Source organism: Anabrus simplex, chromosome 5 (genome assembly GCF_040414725.1).
Source record: "Anabrus simplex isolate iqAnaSimp1 chromosome 5, ASM4041472v1, whole genome shotgun sequence".
Classification (NCBI taxonomy): Eukaryota; Metazoa; Arthropoda; class Insecta; order Orthoptera; family Tettigoniidae; genus Anabrus; species Anabrus simplex.
Genome location: NC_090269.1, coordinates 44,458,415 through 44,479,499, shown reverse-complemented (window position 1 = coordinate 44,479,499; position 21,085 = coordinate 44,458,415). Strand labels below are relative to the sequence as shown.

The following is a 21,085-nucleotide window of genomic DNA, read 5'->3' as shown; positions in this document are numbered from 1 at the left end:
CACAAGTACAGAGCTCTACTAACTGAGCTTGCCCAGACAAAGGATGTAACAAAGAGTGTGTTATCTCCCATCAGGTAGCTCCTTGCATGTCCCTTGAGTGGGGGAATGCAGCTTGCCCTTCCTGTCAGCTTGCTATGTGTGTCTTGCTTGAGTTGGTCCTGTATTTACAGAGGTTCTAGGGTATTCTTGCTCACTATTAGAATCTTTAGTTTGTTCTGACTGATACCATTGTTGCTGAAAACCTGAGTTTGTACAATTTAACACAAGAACCAGCAATAGATTTGTAATCCTTTGAAGAATAGAACTAGATAACTGCTCTTGTAAAATTAAAAGAATATTCACTAACGTCTGCAGAATATCGCCTGTTTAAGATAGTCTTCTGCCTTGCAGTGTGAGGTCTACCAGCCACTTTCTGTACTCATTTTTGTCCCCAGTGGCCAGTCTGGCTTGCTCTGGAGTCATTCCTTTCCTATCTGCCACCCCTCCAACATACTGGATCCATTCCTTATGGGGGATGACTTCTTCCATTCCTTTGGGGGATGACTTCTTCTTCAAGTAGCTTCGGGCTTGGTCTCAAACATCTTCTTTGGTTTTCTTTCTTCAGTCTTTCTTGCGATATGTTCGTACCATCCATGGACTATTCATTGCCAATTCCATCATTAACTCTTCTCTGATTGCTGCATTTTACACTCTCTCCTGTTTATTTCACTATCTTCTGAAGATATTTAATCTCTTAGGTGGCCACTCTACTTTCATGCTTCTGCAAAGTGGTCCTGTTATCAGCACAAAATTTATGTAGGTAAAACCTTCTTATAGATTGAATCTGGATTTTCTCAGAGACTTCCTTCCTCCTCAATTGATATTGTCTTCAGTAATATGTTCTTTTATTTTTGATAAAATCTCTTCATCTTTCTTCTTTTTTAAAATCCTTCAGTTCATTTTAGAATGCATAGTATTAATACATTTAGATGTTTCTAACATGATTATGTGGTACTACTTGGCTGTACATCTAAATATAATACTCAAATGTAATCTATTTTAAGTCCTGAGTTACATTTTGTTGGAAGAAATTCCTGCTAAAAAAATGTTCTGTTTCAGGGAATACAATTTTGATGGCCTTGATTTGGACTGGGAGTATCCTGGAATGAGGGAAGGAAAGCCTGAAGATAAAGAGAACTTTGTTCATCTAGTCAAAGTAAGTACAAGTTATAAGTTCTGGGAAATTTAGTAAATAGAATGAATAGCTGTGTAATTCATTGTTTTATATTGTATTAATCAGTAACCACTAATTAATTAGTAAATTACAAAAAAATTTAAATACAGGGACTGCTTAGTGGATGCAATAAAGGAGTGCTCAGTTCATCCGGAAGGACATAGGATCAAGCTATGTCCTTCTTTATCAATGATGGTATTATGTAGAAGATGGCTGAAGATGTTTCCAAAAGAAAACAAAACATGTATCGCTTTTAGACATATTAATGTTCTCTACTGGGTACTTCACAATAAACAACTAGAAATTCTTGAACCAAACAATTTACCTAATGCCAATATGTAGGCTTCTTTCGTGTTGATAAGTGATGAAGCATATCCACTGCTTTCAAATTTGTTAAAATATTTTGGTGGAAGTAATTTGACGTTTGAAGAACAATGCTTCAATAACGATTTGTCACAAGCCAGAAAAATTGTTGAGTGTTCCTTCAGAATTTTATATTACAAATGGTGTCCGCTTTCAAAGTTCATTGAAACGGAAGTAGATGTAGCAGATTATATTGTAAAGCATATCTGTGTTCTTTCAATGTAAGAATAATCAAAAATTATTGAAGTGGAGGAAAGTTGGAATTTTTTAACTTGTTAGTTGAGTTGTTACATACTAAAACTCCACCACAGACCAACATGAAGTTTATAACGTGTAATATACATAACAATACATAACAATACATAACATGATACTGCTGTCTTTAGTTATAAGTTTATATGATACACTATTACAAACTATAACATACTAGCTGTTACCCATGGCTTTGCTCGCAAAGATTTGGTAAGTTGATAAAAGTTCATTGTATCTCGGTACTGCACTAAGACATTATCTAAAATTGCCTAAAGTATAAAAACTCACTGAAAAATTGCATTTTGTTTACCCCAGAACCTTTTTGTAAACCACATTTGTGGCACTACCTTTTGGGGCGAATATGACCAGGCTACAGCAATAGCTAAATCTGCAACATGCGACATGGAACTCTACATGTGAGAAACAGTCCTCTTTTAAGTCAAAAAAAAAAAGTTTCTTTATTTCTAAAGGAGATGCCAAATACCGATTTTCACAGCTGTAACATCTTACTTTTTGAGATATAAGTACCCTCATAAAGAGAATTCAACTCCTTGACTTATTTTCGATCTCCAGCTTAAGTTGATTTTCTGAAAACAAAAAGTACACGTTTCTTTGTTTTTAAAGGGGATTAAAAATACCAATTTTCACGTCTATAACTGTTAAGTTATGAGATACACTGTAGATATACGCACTTTATAACTGCCCCACTCCTTGGCTGAGGGACAGCATTGAGGCCTTCGGTTCACAGGGTTCTGGGTTCGATTCTGGGCTGGGTCGGGGATTTTAATCACGTGTAGCTTGGGGGCAGGTTGTTTGTGTTTGTCCAAACACTCTCCTCTTCATATTCACTCAACACACCACATTACCAACCACAACAGGAACACGCAATAGTATTTACATCCCTACACATGGAGTTGGGCGTCAGGAAGGGCATCCAGCCTTAAAACTGGGACAAATCCACATGTGCGACACAATTTGCACCCACAACCGCACAGGTGTGGGAAAAGCGGTAGAAGAAGGAGGTAACCATTTTAAAAATTCACCCGCTTTTAATATTATTTTAACCCCTTACGTGGATTTTCAAAAAAAGAGATTCTAAGTACCAGTTTTAACTTCGGTAACATCTTCAGTTTCTGAGATATATGTATTCTGATATAAAGAATTCAACTCCTTCCTCACTTCTTTTCACCCCCTCACCCCTTAAGTGGATTTTCTGAAAACAAAAATTTGTTTTCTTTTATTTTTAAAGGAGATTCCAAATACCAATTTTCATGGCTGTAACATGTTAGGTTTTTGTGATATATTGTAGATAATCTTTCTGCTGTAAGAATACTGGAGCTGACGTTGCCATGATTATGGCAGTTCATTTTTTTTATCCGATTCCTAGAGCAGGGGTAGTGTGGTGCCAATATCTCCACAACGGTTGGTTTTAGGGCCTTAAAACATGGTTTTTGGGCCCGGGCTTACCAAGTTTTGTTCTTTGCGTCAAGGGGCTTAAAATGAGCTTTGTCTTGTCCTTGTACGACAAATTTGATATTTCGCCTATATTAGCCTAGTATTTTTATAGCTCACCACGTCGCCCCCCACCCCCACCCCACCCACCCCCTTGAATTGTTTTGAAAATAAAACATAGCCTAAAGCAGTCAGGGATAATGTATCTTTCTATTAGTGAAAGAATTTTTAGAATCGGTCCAGTAGTTCCTGAGATTAGCCATTACAGACAAACAAACTTTACCTCCTAATATATTAGTATAGATGGTAACTGCTATGCTCGCCAGGGCATACTTTTTATAATTCACAGTAGGACATCTTTAATACTAGTCCAGAACATTATAGAGAAAATTAATTACCAATATGTAAAATGTTTATATCTAATTCCGTGCTTTTCATTTCAGGAACTACGTGAAGAATTTGATAAACATAACTGGATTCTTACAGCTGCTCTGGGAGCTGCCAAGAGCACCATCGACACTGCATATGATGTCCCTGCTTTAAGTCGCTATCTTGACTTAATGCATATCATGTGCTATGATTATCATGGAACTTGGGACAAGAAGACTGGCCCTAATGCACCACTGTATGGGACTGATCCTAGTGACACGCTCAGTGTGGTAAGAACTAAATTCTGCAATTGGGATGTGAGTTACAACTCCAATACCATTAGATTAGACTTAATTACAGTTGTTTACAGACTTGATTATAGTAACTCCTGTGTATAAAAGAAAGGGTTATAGATATAAAGCAGAAAATTATAGGCCAGTCAGTTTGACATGCATTGCATGTAAGCTTTGGGAACATTCTTTCTAATTATATTAGACATGTTTGCAAAATTAATAACTGGTTCAATAGAAGGCACTTTGAGTTTAGGAAAGATTATTTCACTGAAGCTCAACTTGTAGGATTCCAGCAAGGTATGGCAGATATCTTGGATTCAGGTCAATTGGACTGTATCATGATTGACCTATCAAAGGCATTTGATAGGGTAGATCATGGGAGATTGCTGGAAAAATGAGTGCAGTTGGACTAGACAAAAGTGTGACTGAATGGGTGGCTATTTCTTGAAAATATAACTTAGAGAATTAGAGTAGGTGTAATAATTAAGAGGGGAATTCCTCAAAGCAGTATTATTGGACCTTTATGTTTTCTTATATATATGTATTAATGATATGAGTAAAGAAGTGGAATCAGAGATAAGGCTTTTTGCAGATGATGTTATTCTGTATAGGTGAAGTTGTGAGTGGACAGTGGACAATGGTATGATGGTAAACGGAGTGAAAAGTCAGGTTGAAAGTTTCACAAAGAGGTTGATGGGATGACATTAACTCATGGGGATCACTCTAAATACCTGGGTGTTAATATAAGGATAGATCTTCATTGGGGTAATAACATAAACAGGTTGTGAGGATGTTTAAGGGTTGTAGTCAGGATGTAAAGAAAATGTCTTATAATTCACTGGTAAAACCTCACTTATGGTATGGTTCTAGTGTATGTGACCCTCACCAGGATTACTTGATACAAGAACTGAAAAAGATTCAAAGGAAAGCAGCACGATTTGTTCTGGCTTATTTCCAACAAAAGAGTATGTTACAACATTGTTGCAAACTTTGGGCTGGGAAAGCTATGTGGAAAGTTTCAAGCTATCAGTGGAGAGATGGCTTGGGATGACATTACTAGGTGGATAAGCCTGGGTGGAGTTTTTCAAAGTAGAAAATATCATAAAATGAAGATGAAGTTGGAATTCAAGAGGACAAATTGGAGCAAATATTTGTTTAGAGGAAGAGGAGTTAAGGATTGGAATAATTTATTGAGGGAAATGTTCGATAAATTTCCAATATCTTTGAAATCATTTAAGAGAAGACCAGGTAAACAACTGATAGGGAATCTGCCACCTGGTCATCAGCCCTAAATGCAGATCACTGGTGATTGATTGATTGATTGATTTGTTTTTTGCTATGGGCTTTACGTCGCACCGACATAGATAGGTCTCATGGCGACGATGGGATAGGAAAGGCCTAGGAGTTGGAAGGAAGCGGCCGTGGCCATAATTAAGGTACAGCCCCAGCATTTGCCTGGTGTGAAAATGGGAAACCACGGAAAACCATTTTCAGGGCTGCCGATAGTGGGATTCGAACCTACTATCTCCCGGATGCAAGCTCACAGCCGCGCGCCTCTACGCGCACAGCCAACTCACCCGGTGATTGATTGATTGATTGATTGATCGATCGATTGATTGATTGATTGATTGATTGATTGATTGATTGAAAATCTTGTAAGATATCCATCAGATAACAAGTAGCCTGTATGTTACAACACTTGATAGCACAGAAAGTTGTGCCTAAACATTTTCCCTTCACTCTCTTCACCACTATCCATTTGGGTAACTTACAGCAAAGAGTCCAAAAGTTATCCCATACAACACTGATAGTTTTCTTTTATTTATCTGAGATGGTTTTTGTGCTTGGGAGAGTGTACAACATTCATCCCAACCACTCCAGATGCTTTTATCACATGATGTTACATTTCCGTTAATTTTCAAGGTCAGCTCTTACAAAATATATCTGGTACCTATATTGGCGTATGGTCTGGAAGCAGCAACACTTACTGGATGAACAAAGAGTTGTCTTCAGGCAACAGAAGTGAAGTTCTCCGCCCTTGTCTACAAACAAAAAAAATTGATAAAATAAGGAATGTGGATATCCGACAACAGCTTGTATTGGAAAGAATCTTGCTGGAGAGCCTCGAAGTAAAGAGATTGCAATGGTATGGCCTATGAAAACAATGGATCCCCATAGAACTCCTTGAGCATACTTTGAATGCTGTGTGCCTGGAAAGAGACCAAGAGGAAGACCTTGTGATGTTTGGGAGAAGCAGATTTTCAAGGACCTTGAAATCAGAGATGTAAACTGGCATCACATATATGAACAACATCTATGAATGGACAGGACAAACTGGAGGAGGCTTGTACACAACCGCACCTGACTTGCTGGAGCGAAGAAATGATGATGAGGATTATGTTACTGCAACATGTTCATGGCCTATCATCTTTTGAAAGCTTATCCGGTACATGTTGTGTTGTAAATGGAGAACTGAAATCTGCTCTCAGTCTACTTGCAAAGAACTTGGGCTGCTTGAAAGTGATGAACATTTTGAAGATACTGTTAGATTCAGTCATTTCTCAATCACCTGTTAAATTTTGAGAATTATTTGTCATCATACTGTTATTTTCAAATCATGTGAATCTATTCACAACGAAGTATTTTTTCTTTTCCTCCTTGTCGATACATTAGTTGCTAAAGGCAGTTTATTGGTTAAAAGTGGTACCGTACATGTTTCGTATATTATTAACATCTTCAGCTACATAACACCATTTAGATAAAAAATTCATATATTGACAAAGTATCAATGCTTTGATAGAAAGCGTCCTTAAAAATAGCATAAGAAGATAAATGACAACATTAAAAACAAAATATTCATGAGAAAATAAATTAATTCTTTTTACAATTGAAAGCAGTTGTCAAGGAAACAATTGTACACTTAAAAAGTTCGCGTTAAACTTAGATCATCTCACATGACTTGTTCGTTTGACATAATCAACATGTATAGAAACATTCCAATAGAAGACACTATCAGAATCATTAAGAAGAATTTAATGAAGAACAAATTAATAAGCATACCAGAAATTGAAGATTTTATTACTCTTTTAGAATTTGTGTTAAATCAAAATTATTTTACGTTTAATAATAAAATTTATCGGCAAAAAGGACTCTCAATGGGAGCCCCAGCATCAGGAATATTGGCTAACATATACTGTACTTAGACTATTTGGAATACACAAAGAATGTTAATCAAATAGAGGGATTGGATTTTTGGACCTGATATGTGGATGATGTTTACGCTATAATAGATAACAGACTCACCGATTGTAAATTTAAAAAAAATTGAATAATTTGAATTCCAATATAAAATTTATTTTAGAAGGAGAAGAAGAAGATCATGGAATTTCCTAGACGTAGTCACAACGAGAGAAGAAAAAGGTTTTTCTGTCAAAATACACAGAAAATACACTTTCACACCGGCCACTATCAGGAACAACTCATTTCACCCTGAGGCACAAAAAGATCAGCATATTATAGTTATGTTAACAGAGCATTTAGTATACCATTGTCTAAATCAGAAAGGAATAAAGAACTATTGTTTATCCAACAACAAGCCTTATTGAATGGTTTCAACAATAACATAATGGATAAAATAATTAATAAATTTTCAGAGAAGCGACAATCTGAATTAGCAATAGAACCTAGTAAAACTGAGAAATACATCAAATTCACATACAATAATCCAAACATACATGTAATAACAAATTTATTTAAGTGAAAAAAATTCAGAATTACACCAATATCAGCATGAAACTGAGTATTTTCAACCATGATACAGTAAATCTCTCTGAAAAAGATAAATTTTTGATTCAGAAATATATAAACTTACATGCTTTGAGTGGAAGAATACATAGGACAATCCAGCCGCAATTTTAAAGTAAGATATTTAGAACATGTAAATGCTGAAAAACATAGAAGATTCTCAGCTATGGGAACACACATGACTACCACAGGCCATAAATTTATCAACATAGAACAAAACCTTATCATCATAAAAATTATAAAAGGGCAGCTTTATGAACACATATGAAGATCTGTACATATATCTAGACCAACTTATAAAGAAAAATGATAACCTTAATGAGGCTATAGAGTATAAGAACCCATTCATCATCATCATCATCATCATCATCATCATCATCATCATCATAATCATTTCCCTTTATCCAGCTGTAGCCGGGTAGGGGCAAATATGGTTCCTCTCCACTTTCTTCGGTCTTTCCACCACTCCTCCTCCAACACTGTGTCCCAGTCCAGGTTTCTTTCTATAATGCTGCGTTGGATGGTATCCTTCCATCTCAATCGTGGTCGTCCACGGCATGATCAAATTCTGGTGTATTTGAACATACTTGAAAAAGATTACAAAAAAAAGAATTGGAATTTCTCCACCTCCAGATAGCCCTACGGCGCGTTCCTCCCCCTTTGAAGCAGAAGGTAACAATAAGCAAGTTAATGACACACCAATATCCCCGCTCCTCCACCTCCTCAAGTACGTGAACAAGAAAGAACACATCACTACTACACCAGACACAAGACCGTAAAAAAGACAAGAGATACTGTTTCCAGAGGAAAGCAGGATTAAAAAGAATTGACAACTAGGAATTGATGATATTATCATCTCCAATAGTAATAGGAGCCACTTTATGAAACTTAGTATTCTTCATTTCGACAATTACTAAAAATGTATAATTTTCAATTATAAATTGGCTTAAAAAATTTTAAAAATCTTTAACATGAACTTTTTAAGAAAAGAATATTCATCAGGACATAATATTCTCTATGGACTATTGTACAAGTATTTCCTTGACAACTGCTTTCAATTGTAAAAAGAATTTATATATTTTCTCATGAGTATTTTGTTTTTAATGTTTCATTTATCTTCTTATGCTATTTTTAAGGACACTTTCTCTCAAAGCATTGATACTTTGTTAATACCGTACATGAATTTTTCATCTAAATAGTGTTATGTGGCTGAAGATGTTAATAACATACGAAACATGTGCCACTTTTAACCAATAAGTTGCCTTTAGCAACTAATGTATCGACAAGGTGGGAAATAAAAAATACTTGGTTGTGAATCTGTTAAAGTGCGATATGGACCATGAAGTTGATTTCATGTAATATTGTGAACCTCTCAAACTACGCCTGGTATTTTGGGAGGATATTTAATGAGGCAGGAGCTGGATGAGGGAAATGGATGACAGTAATGATTAGTAGGGATATATGCAATAGGGTAAGTCAGCAGAAAAAAGATGTAACCCTACCATTCACTGAAGACATTTTTGAGAAGCCTAAAGCCCTCATTTAAATAGAAGACAATTTTTTCAATTGAAGACATCAGAAAGGAAATCAAAGAGGAAAAGTTTTACAGTAGAATGGAGAGGGATAAACTTTGATGGTTTGGACATGTTAAGAGGATGGAAGAGGGGAGGATTGCAAAATTGATGATGAAGACTCAGTTAGGGGGGAGGGCAAGAGGGAGACCCAGACTAAGGTGGTTGAAAACTATCTTGAATAGCATAATTAGAAGACATATGGATTGGAACACAGTTACGGAGGAACAAAGGTGGTTGGATAGAGAAAGGTACCATAAACATCCCAACCCGAGGGAACTGGATGAGGGAAATGGATGCTGATGTTGAGTTTCACATTCTCTGTAGCTTATGCAGTATTTTTTGATATTTCCTTGATGACAGCTTCCTTTTTCCTCTCCTGTAAATTAATCGTACACAGTAAACACTTGTTAAATCTCTACAAGGGTGAGTAGGTAAATTGTTCATCAATAACTTTGCCTCTTAAGGTAAGCTCAGTGACGCCAAATGTAATTTAACATTTGGTACAAATATTTGTGAAACCAATCTTAAAATATATATTTTTGCCCATCCAAGCACTTTTTTGTACATTATACTTAGCAAGGAAGGCACATTAATTAAGATTTTTGAAAGACTGAGGCTATTGGGATTTTCCTATATTAAGCAGAGGAAGCTTATGACTACCATTAAGCATTAACACACACCATTACAGTGAAGTCATCTTTCTGAATTTTAAAACCTGGTGCTGATTTTTCTGTTAGTAAGGCCAATATTTTCTGCAGAACTGTCTTCTAATGAAGGCCAGTTTCATCAGGGTTTGAGACTTGGTATCTGACTAAATGTCATTCAGCTATTTCTTTATGAAGCTTTTCCGAGTAATCATCAATCACTGCACTATATGCATTCAGTTTTGCCCTCTTTTTGTCTAACTGTCTAATACCATGATGACATTTAAATTTATCTATTCATTCTTTGCTTGCTTTGAAAACAGCTCATGCAGTTACTACTGGTCTACAAAATGGTAATCCCTTAGCAGACTTGAAAGTATCCAACTGATTGTTTTTTCACCAGTTTCCGTTCATCATTTAATGAACTTTCACACTGCACAATAGTTTTACTGTAGTTCTTTCACCTTTCCTTAGGTGTTTAATAATTGTTTACATTTCTCAGCCATTGTAGCAGTTTGAGTTAAACTTCGGGCAGCATAGTGCAAAAAATAACATATAAACCATCATTTGATGCAAAAACATTCACTGTGGTATTTGTAAACATTGACTGAAGTCTGAGACTGTGCTGCATTTGCCATTTCAGTGGATGTGGGAAGGAGGGAAAAGAATGATGTGATTTTAACAATGTGATGGTTGGCAGAAACTGATGGTTTGATTTTTGATTATGATATGTTATTAGACTAATTAACAGAATCCTTCACTGAGGAAGCCTTCAATGATGTCAAAACTTGATTGAAACCAAATGTGAAACGGTTAAACTAGTGTTTAACAAATTCTTATAAAAATTATTAACTGGTTAATCCATTTCAGATTCTTTTGAAATTAATATTTTCAGCATAGATAATTATAACATTCCATTTTTTTTAATATAACCATAACCTTGACAGGCTTTGTTTACCTCACCCAGAGTTTACAGAAGGTCGTTCAGGATCTCTGGGGATGATATTTGATATTTGAGGGGTAATTAGCTTATGAAAAGCCATGTCTCAGTTGGAAAGTCAGCATTTCTAGCTATAGCCTGACAACGTAATTTCCATTGCAACAGACTTTTTCGCAGAGCTAACATGTCTATCTTATCCCACTCCTCCTGACAGGGTTTCCAGAGGCCACTGATAGTGCGTGAATGTCTATTTCCTTTTTCTTTTTTTTTTTTCTTTTTTTTTTTTTTTTTGCTAGTTGCTAGTGTCGCACCGACACAGATAGGTCTTATGGCGATGATCGTCGATTTCCTAAGGTCCTTTTTAGGAGTTCAAATGCACAGAAGTCCATGGGTGACCCATCGGGTGCCTTCACTGGGATGTCAGTGAAAGGAATTGCACAGATTCCAGTTTCCATCTCCATTCTCTCTAAGAATAGACTAGTCGAATGAGAGGTGTGGCTGGATGCTTTATCTTGATGTACCCATACCTGATTTTTTGCCCTCCCATATAATGCTGGGATATCTTTGTTGTAAATGGGTGTTAAAACCTCTTGCTGATAGTATGTAGAGTTCACCTTCACATTATTAGTGACATGGCAAATGGTTAACTTGCCATTGTGGCAGTGTCCAATGAAGGTCATGAAACTCCTTACTTTCCTGGCATTTTTTATACAATGTTTGATTTTTTTTGCTCAAGCAGGGTTTGTTACAATCACTATGTTACACATATGCTTCATCTAATGTCATCGCATTTTTTATACAATGTTTGATTTTTTTTTTGCTCAAGCGGGGTTTGTTACAATCACTATGTTACACATATGCTTCATCTAATGCCATCGCATTTTTTCATCTGTCCCCTGCCAGATAGCCCTCATACAGCTTTCTTGCATTAGTGCGATGTTCCAAAATGTGATGAGGCAACAGCTTGTGAACTCGGCACTTATGCCGCTTTTCTAATTGTAGGTCCTTGTTGATTATGGTGTTAACTGTTGAAATAGACATCCTCAAATTACGTGCAATTGTCGTTTGGGGGGCAGGGTTACCACCTGAGACAAGGGCCTTCACTTTCCTCACTATTTCTGGTGTACGGCTGGTGGCTGCTTGTGGATTTACCTGTTTTTTCCCATCTGGAATTAAGCCCAGTCGGCCTTTGCCTTTTGTATTCAATACAGCAGTGATCTCATTTTTTGATATCAAGAAATCATGCTTCTAGCACATTCCTCGGATTGCAGAATAGCTATATTAGCATCGGAAAGAGCTGTTATTTAGCCCTCCCAGTAAGGGTCAATCTGCTTTGGCATCATTGCAGCTGTCACGAAACTCTACACACATTCTCATTACTGACGTGAATCATCACTCCCCATTTTGACGTGCTCAAATTGATAACAGCGCCACCACTGGCCTTCAAACTCGTCACCAGAGATCCCGAACAACTTTCTGTAATTTGTCTCAAATCCAAGACAGAATCCTGAAATGATCTGCCTAAGACTTGCCTTTTTATGTGATATAACTTGTTCATATCACTGATTGCTGTCTAATTGTCAGAAATGGTAATTGACTCTATAATGTTATTAGTTGTCAGGAAAAGGAGAAGTGACTTTTTATTGGCATGTATTGAACATTTATAGAGTATGTTTTACTTTTTTGGTGATTGATATTCATATGTGGTACAAAAATGAAAATTTCGCTTCAAGCACTTGAGTATTGAAATCTATAACTCTCTTGATAAAGCTTCAATATTCAGTTGTCTGGAAATAAATATTTTTCTTGTTTTCATAGGAATTCAGTATCAAGTATTTCCTCAAGCTTGGAGCTCCTCGTAATAAACTGGTGATGGGACTGCCCTTGTATGGACGGACATTCTTCTCAGACGGACCTAGCAATGTCCGTGGCTTGGGCGTACCTGCAGAAGAGAAGGGCTTCCAAGGACAGTTCACTAAGGAAGATGGATACATGGGTTACAACGAAGTGAGTATTTGGTATCTTTTGTAATTTCATTACGTCTTTAGGTGTTTCAATTCCTATGCTATGTATTATAAAGGTATGTTTACTGTGAATTAACTGGAAGTTTGGTTTCTGTTTTCAAAAGTTAGTACAGCAAGTTTTTAAAGCCAAAAATACTTTAAATTACAACTTTACTAACTGAAGTACCCAACATTGCACAAGTCAAATTTTTCCTATTATTTGTAGTGATGTTGTCGGTTCAGTCTCACCAAGCAAAGTTGAATTTTACTGGATTAAATAGCACTCCTAATTTAAAAAGTTAACTTCCTAAATGAGAAGTGAATAGGAGAAAAATATAGCTATACTTAAAATACACTAATTTTTATAATTTTTACTGTAATTGCATTACCTTTCCAGACACCTGAGAAGGTTCATACAGTATGTAAGTCCATGTTGCTTTCTGTCCATCTGTGGATCTGTCCAAGGATTTTTACTGATTTCCTGATGAAGTAGGAAGTCCAAAATTTGCTTAGATATTCCTTTTATATTATAGTTTTACTTAAAAAAGTAGTTAACTTTTGAAAGATTGACAGAAATAATTTAAATAATAAGAAAAAGGTCAGTGTATATTGCTGTCTCTCAATTCCTGTTCTCTGTGTCCTACTTGCATGCAATAGCATTGCCCTGTCATCTTACCTCTTCCCTGACATTATAGCTATAGTCTGTTTGGCAAGTTGATGGACTCTTCCAGTTGCATATTCAGATCAGAGTCGCCTGATGTGGAAGTGAAGGGATACGTGCTGTCCATTGTCTCAAAACTTATTGGCAGTAGCAGTAGCAATTCTGCCTTCTGTATAACAAATTTGATATCTTAAACAATTAATGCTGGCCTGTGTACAGCAATCAAATGATCAAAATAATGCAGAAATATACTTAACTTAGCAACAGCTTTCTTAAAGATTTTGCAATCTGTGGCATGAAAAATGAGACAATCACAGCCTGTTTAAGGTTAATCACAATCATAGAACATCCTTAAATGATCTCCCCGATTATGATGTTCATATTATATCCACTAGTCACTCATAGAAAGCTAACAATATACCATTATAATCGCTTATATGAAGGAAATTGCCTGACTAAGATACACAAAAGAATATTTATCACAATGAAGTGAAGAGAACACACACCAAAGCACACTCGGCAAATGAAAGTACAGGTCCTAATACTGTAGCTGTTTATTTTCATCCTCCCTGTAGCTGTCTGCTAGGGGTGGTAGGAAATCCCTGCTCTCTCTCATCTGATCTGTTGAAGGAGAAATTTTCAAATACTAGGCGGGAAGAATCCATCAACTTGACAAACAAACTGTAATGCTAAAGCTCTTCCCTGTCTGATGACCCTGACTCTCACTGAAGTGAGCAGTATGGGACCTTGCACTATCCATTCTCCTTACGTCATTAATGTTGATTGAATGGCTGTAATTCTAATCCTTTATAGCACTTACTTAGTTTGTACAATTCAAGGTTGGTGCTTTATGGTTTTAATTCTCTAAACTACATGTTCTTGAAGAACTTTTTGCAATTTTAGATGAGTTCTTAGCTGTCATTCTTAGATTTTATACTTTTAGTTCGGTTAACTGATTAACATCGCTGTCTTTTAGTCAAAGGAATTAATGCTTTGGAATTTGTTACATCAGTTAACGGACCTCACATTTAAATTCTTAGCAGAAATCGAACTCGAGTAGATTACATTATGCACCGGATATTTACATAGTTTGATGGTCATGACATTTATGTTTATAATAGCTTAAATCTAAGAAGGGTTCCACTAGAATATCAGTTCTGTGCTCAGCCTCAGTTCCTATAGTTTATGAAGACACCTGGTAGCAGCTTAATATAACTTATTGCAGAGTTTTAGCAATTGCTTTTATGACATCAATAACACGCAAAAGAAATTTGACTTTTGAGAATTATAATTCTTCTGAAATGAGAATTTTTCTGTGAAAAATGTTATTGACAAATACACTGAAATCATTCCCATTTCCCTATGGTAGGCATACCTACAAACAGTAGAGGAAACCACTATGAGGTAATAAACAAAAATCTTGATAGGTGGAAGAGATCACTGAAGTGAGCAGTGTGGGACCTTGCACTATTCATTCTCCTTACCTCATTTATGTTGATTGAGTTAATGCCTGTAATTCGATCCATTTAGGAAATGCACAGCATGTTTAACGAAACAATTCCAGAGAAAGATACCTGTTTTACTCAAAGACTGGGTCAGAAAATGGGAGCAAAGGTTGTTGGAATCTACTACAAAAGAAAGAGAGTTTTATTTGACTAAAAAAACTGTATGAACATTCATTATCTAGAGCCCACTGGCAAAGTGATGTCAAAGTTTCAGTCTTTCATGTATCAAATCAAGGTGTTTTGCTTGGTGGGAGTGAAAACGTATTCACTAACAACATAGTGTATAATGTGGAGTAATAAAGAAGTTACAGGATTGTGAGCGACTGCAAACAGTCCTTGACAATGTTATAAGATGGAGAGCAGACAATGACATGATGGTAAATAGGATGAAAAGCCAGGTTTTGTGTTTTGCCAAGAGGAAAAGACCTTTCAGTTTTATTATTGTGGTGGTGGGGTGAAAGTAGCTCATGGGGATCACTGTAAGTACCTAGGTGGTAATGTAAGGTAAGATCTTCATTAGGGTAGTCACAGATCATAAATGAAGGCTATAGATCTCTTGATATGGTTATGAGAGTATTTAGGGGTTGTAAGGATGTAAAGGAGAGGGCATGTAAGTCTCTGGCAAGACCACAATTAGAGTACGGTTCCTGTGTACCGGTATGAGGCTAGCACCAGGATTACTTGATATGAGAACTGGAAAATATTCAAAAGAAAGCAGCATGATTTATTCGGGGTAATTGCCGACAACAGAGTGGTGTTACGAAAATGTTGCAAACCTTAGACTGGGAAGACGAGTTGCTCGACGAAGCGGTATGTGATATACTAACAATTTGTTGGTTGTTTTAAGCCACCTTTTCAATACGAATTAAAACAACCAACAAATTGTTAGTATATCATAGCATAGTTCAATACGGGTCTAATCATGAGATTAGTTACATGTAATAAGCGGTATGTTTCGAGCTGTCATCAGAGAGATATCGTGGAATGACATAAATAAACTTGAACTGAGTTTTTAAAAGTAGGAAAGTTCATAATATGAAGATAAATTTGGAATTCAAGTGTACAAATTGGGACAAATATTCATTTATAGAAGAAGAATTAGGAATATGAATAATTTACCAACGGAGATGGTCAATAAATTTCCAACTCTGAAATCATTGAAGACAAGACTAGGTTAACAACTGATAGGAAATCTGCCACCAGGGTGACAGCCCTAAATGCAGATCAGTGGTGATTGATTGATTGATTGATTGATTGATTGATTGATTGATTGATTGATTGATTGATTGAACAGGAAGTTTCAGACCTTACTTCAAACTGCCATGTTCTTGGCATCAATGATGATGATGATGATGATGATGATAGCGATGATGATGGTTGTTTAAAGGGGCCTAATATCTAGCTCATTTGGCCCCATTAATGTTAATACAACCAGTTGTCCATATAATGAGCATATTGCTGTCACATTCATTGGCTGTAAAATCTCATCGAACACTTTAATAATATGTTTCTTGATAATTAAACAGAAATAAAAAATAAACAAATAAATAGACAAACAAATCATTATTTATTAATAAATACATTGCAATTGGGAGGTACACTGGTGGCAATGCCTACTTATAGTGGTACAGCAGCCAAATGAAAATATAAATTACACTTCAAGAAAAATCAATTACGGTGCATGAAAACATAATATTACCATATGAGGAATTATAACAAACCAAGACGTTATATTAATGAAAGGAGAAGAATGTAAAAGTTCCCATTAAAACAAGAAGTAAAAAAATTCATGCGTAAGACTTTCAGCACAAGCAAAGACTTTTTTGAATTGATACTGGTGGACTTTGTGGATTGTTCTTGGGCCTTATTAACTGTTATGGTGAGTGTGGGTTTGACTGGGTAAAGGAGCCACTTATAAATTGAATGGCATATCTCTTAATGTTAACAGTATCTCTAGTGAATCAATGGCCAGCCCCGTGGTGTAGGGGTTGCTTGACTGCCTCTTACCCGGAGGCCCCGGGTTTGATTCCCGGCCAGGTGAGAGATTTTTACCTGGACCTGAGGGCTGGTTTGAGGTCCACTCAACCTACGTGATTAGAATGGTGGAGCTATGTGAGAGTGAGCTAGCGGCCCCGGTCTAGAAAGCCAAGAATAACGGCTGAGAGAATTTGTCGTGCTGACCACACAACACCTTGTAATCTGCAGGCCTTCGGGCTGAGCAGCGGTCACTTGGTAGGCCAAGGCCCTTCAAGGGCTGTAGTGCCATGGGGTTAGGTTAGATTAGGTTAGTGAATCAATAAACTGTATATTCTTCTTTTGCCTTATCAGTTTGGTTTCAGAAGTGGAAGGTCAACAATAGAACCCATTTTCATTATGAGACAACTAATGGAAAAGCATTGGGAGTACGGGAATGATATGGTGATGACATTCATTGATATTGAAAAGGCATATGACAGTGTCCCTAGGACGAAAGTTTGGGACAGTCTGGTGCAAAAAGGAATTGGACAGGGATTAATAAAAATGATCATGACATTGTATAAGGAATGTTGTAGTTGCATGCAAACACAAGTTGGCAGGACAAGTTGGTTCAAAATAACTAGTGGGCTGAGACAGGGAGGTGTTCTATCACCAATCCTGTTTACAATAGTAATGGATGACATCATGAGAACAGCAAAAGCAGCATATGGAGGAAGAGAAATGAACATGATGTTATTTGCAGATGATATTGTGATTTGGGGAGAAGACGACAGGAAGGTTCAAGAACAGTTGAATGTGTTGAATGGGAAGATTGAAGAATGTGGATTGAAAATAAGTGTAGAAAAGAGTAAAACTCTTGTTATGACTAGAGGGGAGAAAGAAGGGAAAGGTCAGATTAGACTTGCAGTCAAGCCCCTGGAAGTAGTGGAAACGTTTAAATACCTGGGGAGTGAATTAATGGAGAATGCTCGATTGGATGCTGAGATTAGTAAAAGGATTCAAGCTGGAAGTTGTTTCTATCATAGTGTAAGAAATATGTTATGGGACAAAGATGTGCCAATGGAAGCAAAGGATACTATGTACAAGATGTATTACGTACCCATAACAACTTATGGAGCAGAAACTTGGACAATGACAAAGAAGGATGAGAGTTGAATACAGGCAGCCGAAATGAAATTCTTGAGGAGTATGATACAGAAGAGTAGAAGAGACAAAATAAGGAATGAGAAAATCCGGGAAGAAATTGGAGTGGAAAAAATGAATGATAGAATAGAGAAGAGCCGACTAAGATGGTTTGGGCACATAAAGCGAATGAGCGACGATAGAATGCCAAAAAAGGTGATGGAAATGCAAATCCAAGGAAGGAGAGGCCGTGGATGACCACGATTGAGATGGAAGGATACCATCCAACGCAGCATAATAGAAAGAAACCTGGACTGGGACACAGTGTTGGAGGAGGAGTGGTGGAACGACCGAAGAAAGTGGAGAGGAACCATATTTGCCCCTACCCGGCTACAGCTGGATAAAGGGAAATGATGATGATGATGATGATGATGATGATGATGATGATGATGCCTTATCTGTCAATGTGTCCACCTGTGTAGCGTAAAGGTTAGTGATATTAGCTGCCGTTCTCGGGGGCCCGGGTTCGATTCCCTGTACTGCCAGAAATTTAAGAATGGCGGGAGGGCTGGTATGTAGTTGAAATGGTACATGCAGCTCACCTTCAATGGGGGTGTGCTTGAAAAGAGCTGCACCACCTCGGAATGAAGCCTCAGCTTGGAGACATGTCACAACTTTGTCAGATGCTACGCATATTCAGTGGCTCTGCACAGCGCTGAAATGTGAATTCTGAAATGTAACACCATTAGGAGGATAAATGCATTTGAGATATGGGTTTTCCAAAAAAATGTTACCGGATTTCACGGACTAACTGGTTGCCAATGCTGCCTTACTCAGGAGCTTGAGGGAAAGAATGTTGGTTTATTTAGTCATATGGTGATTACAAACTATATACAATTGACACAAGACAAAATTACACTTTAAAGTTCGAGCTTTCCAGCCACTTAATTAAATTTGGAGACAGACTGAACAAGTCATCAGGAAATGCAGAGTATGAATGAAGAGGGCATTGTTGGACGAGATGTTCATTTCACAACATTGTCTAGGTCACCTTGCAGTTGCTCACAATCCTGCTACTCATTCATTACTCTATACAGTATAACATCATCCACAAATAGCCTTGGGCATATTATGAGGAATGATAAATACAACATACTAAGATTGATTGTACAGGGTAAAATGATGGATATAGAGGTCACGGTCGAAGGAAACACTCTTAACTGGACTGGACAGGACTAGATTTGAGTAGACTGATGAGGACAGCCGAACATTGTGCAGACTTCTCTGTGGTTGTGGCTAACCTCCAGTAACAGAGAGGGCACTACATGTAGTAAGAAGTGTTTTAACACACATCTTGTTCTGCTACATGTTTTAGTGATTTGAGATTCTGTATTATCATGATCAGTTGTTCAACTTTGAACATAAGACACTTTGATGAAGACCGAGCTCGATAGCTGTAGTCGTTTAAGTGCGGCCAGTATCCAGTATTCGGGAGATAGTAGGTTCGAACCCCACTGTCGGCAGCCCTGAAAGTGGTTTTCCGTGGTTTCCCATTTTCACACCAGGCAAATGCTGGGGCTGTACCTTAATTAAGGCCACGGTCGCTTCCTTCCCACTCCTATCCCTTTCCTGTCCCGTCGTCGCCGTAAGACCTATCTGTGTCGGTGCGACGTAAAAACAACTAGCAAAAAAACTTTGATGAAGTTTTAGATAGATTCATCCACAGCAGCATATAATGATTTTTAAATGGAAATGCAATCTCACAAGATTCATCAGCAAGCATAGGTACAAGCTGTATTGACCACTGCCCATGGATTCAAGAGCAATAGGTTTCAATCCGCAATCAGCCATCCTTGAAAATATTTTTCATTGTTTCCTCTGTCTAAGACTTGGCAGGTCCTGGATCTGAGTTCTCAGGAATTCATTGAGATGATTTTGCAGTTATGAAGTATAGGGTGGCTAATGTAATACAGAGATATTCCTCTTGTGTGAAGCTAGATAAGTCTTGAGCATAAATTTCTGGGAAATCAGTGAGATGACATTGCTGTTGTAATGTGTAGGATGGTGTGCAAAATGATGTCTGGTAAGTGTGACGAATCCTCTCACCCATTAGTCCTGGCATTCTAGACTGAGCCTGTCAAATAGCTCAAAATGTAATAATAAATTGTTTAATGTTCCTTCACTTACTATTGATTTTAAGAGATGCTGGATTGTTGGTATTTTGTTCTGCAGGAGCTTTTTTTTATGTACCAGAAGCCAACAACACAGAGTTGTCTTATTCCACTGACCTTAGCCAAGATCAGACTCACTATCTTGGAAACAGAAGGACAATGCATAACCAACTACACCATTGAGGTTGACATGATTACAGATTTGGTAAAATTCCAGAACTGTTCATGCAAGCTGTATAAGGAGATGAGGAAGTAGAAAAGATGCAAACCTTACATGGAATTTCTTTTAGAGAAGAGATGTGTTCATTACCATATCCGGGGAACTACCAGCCCCAGAAGTACATTTACTTTTATAACCTAATGAAAAGTAGCAGACACTGTTGTCCATTGCTGTACTAGCTATTTTAGCATTGTTATTGGCTAAAATATAATCAGATATGACGTCATTTCCATGAACAATCGGAAATACATTGTGTTACCAACCTGCGCAGGCAAAATAGAGGTACTGAATCAGCAATGGACAGATGTACTGCTGTCTCGGTCTTGAGGCGCTGTCTACCAAGAACAATTTAGTAGGCTTTGTTCCTATCCAGCATTCTTAATTAATTAAGCTTTTCCCCACTAGCGCCAACGGCCATAGCCGTGTTGAAACACCGGATCCCATGAGATCTCCAAAGTTAAGCTACATTGGGCATAGTCAAGATTTGGATGGGTTGCCACGCACTGTTGGTGGGGGTAAGGG

The 21,085-nt window shown here is 37.2% G+C and overlaps 1 protein-coding gene across 3 annotated transcripts in view; it reads left to right on the top strand.

Annotated features, from left to right (window-relative positions):
• Positions 1 to 21,085, top strand: part of Cht2 (Chitinase 2) — a 167,948-nt gene that overhangs the window by 132,178 nt on the left and 14,685 nt on the right. For all 3 annotated transcript variants that reach the window (XM_067146861.2, XM_067146859.2, XM_067146860.2), the window contains exons 4-6: positions 1,099 to 1,195; positions 3,724 to 3,939; positions 12,723 to 12,911. In XM_067146861.2, coding sequence (XP_067002962.2) covers positions 1,099 to 1,195; positions 3,724 to 3,939; positions 12,723 to 12,911 — 502 coding nt within the window. The remainder of the gene's footprint in view (positions 1 to 1,098; positions 1,196 to 3,723; positions 3,940 to 12,722; positions 12,912 to 21,085) is intronic.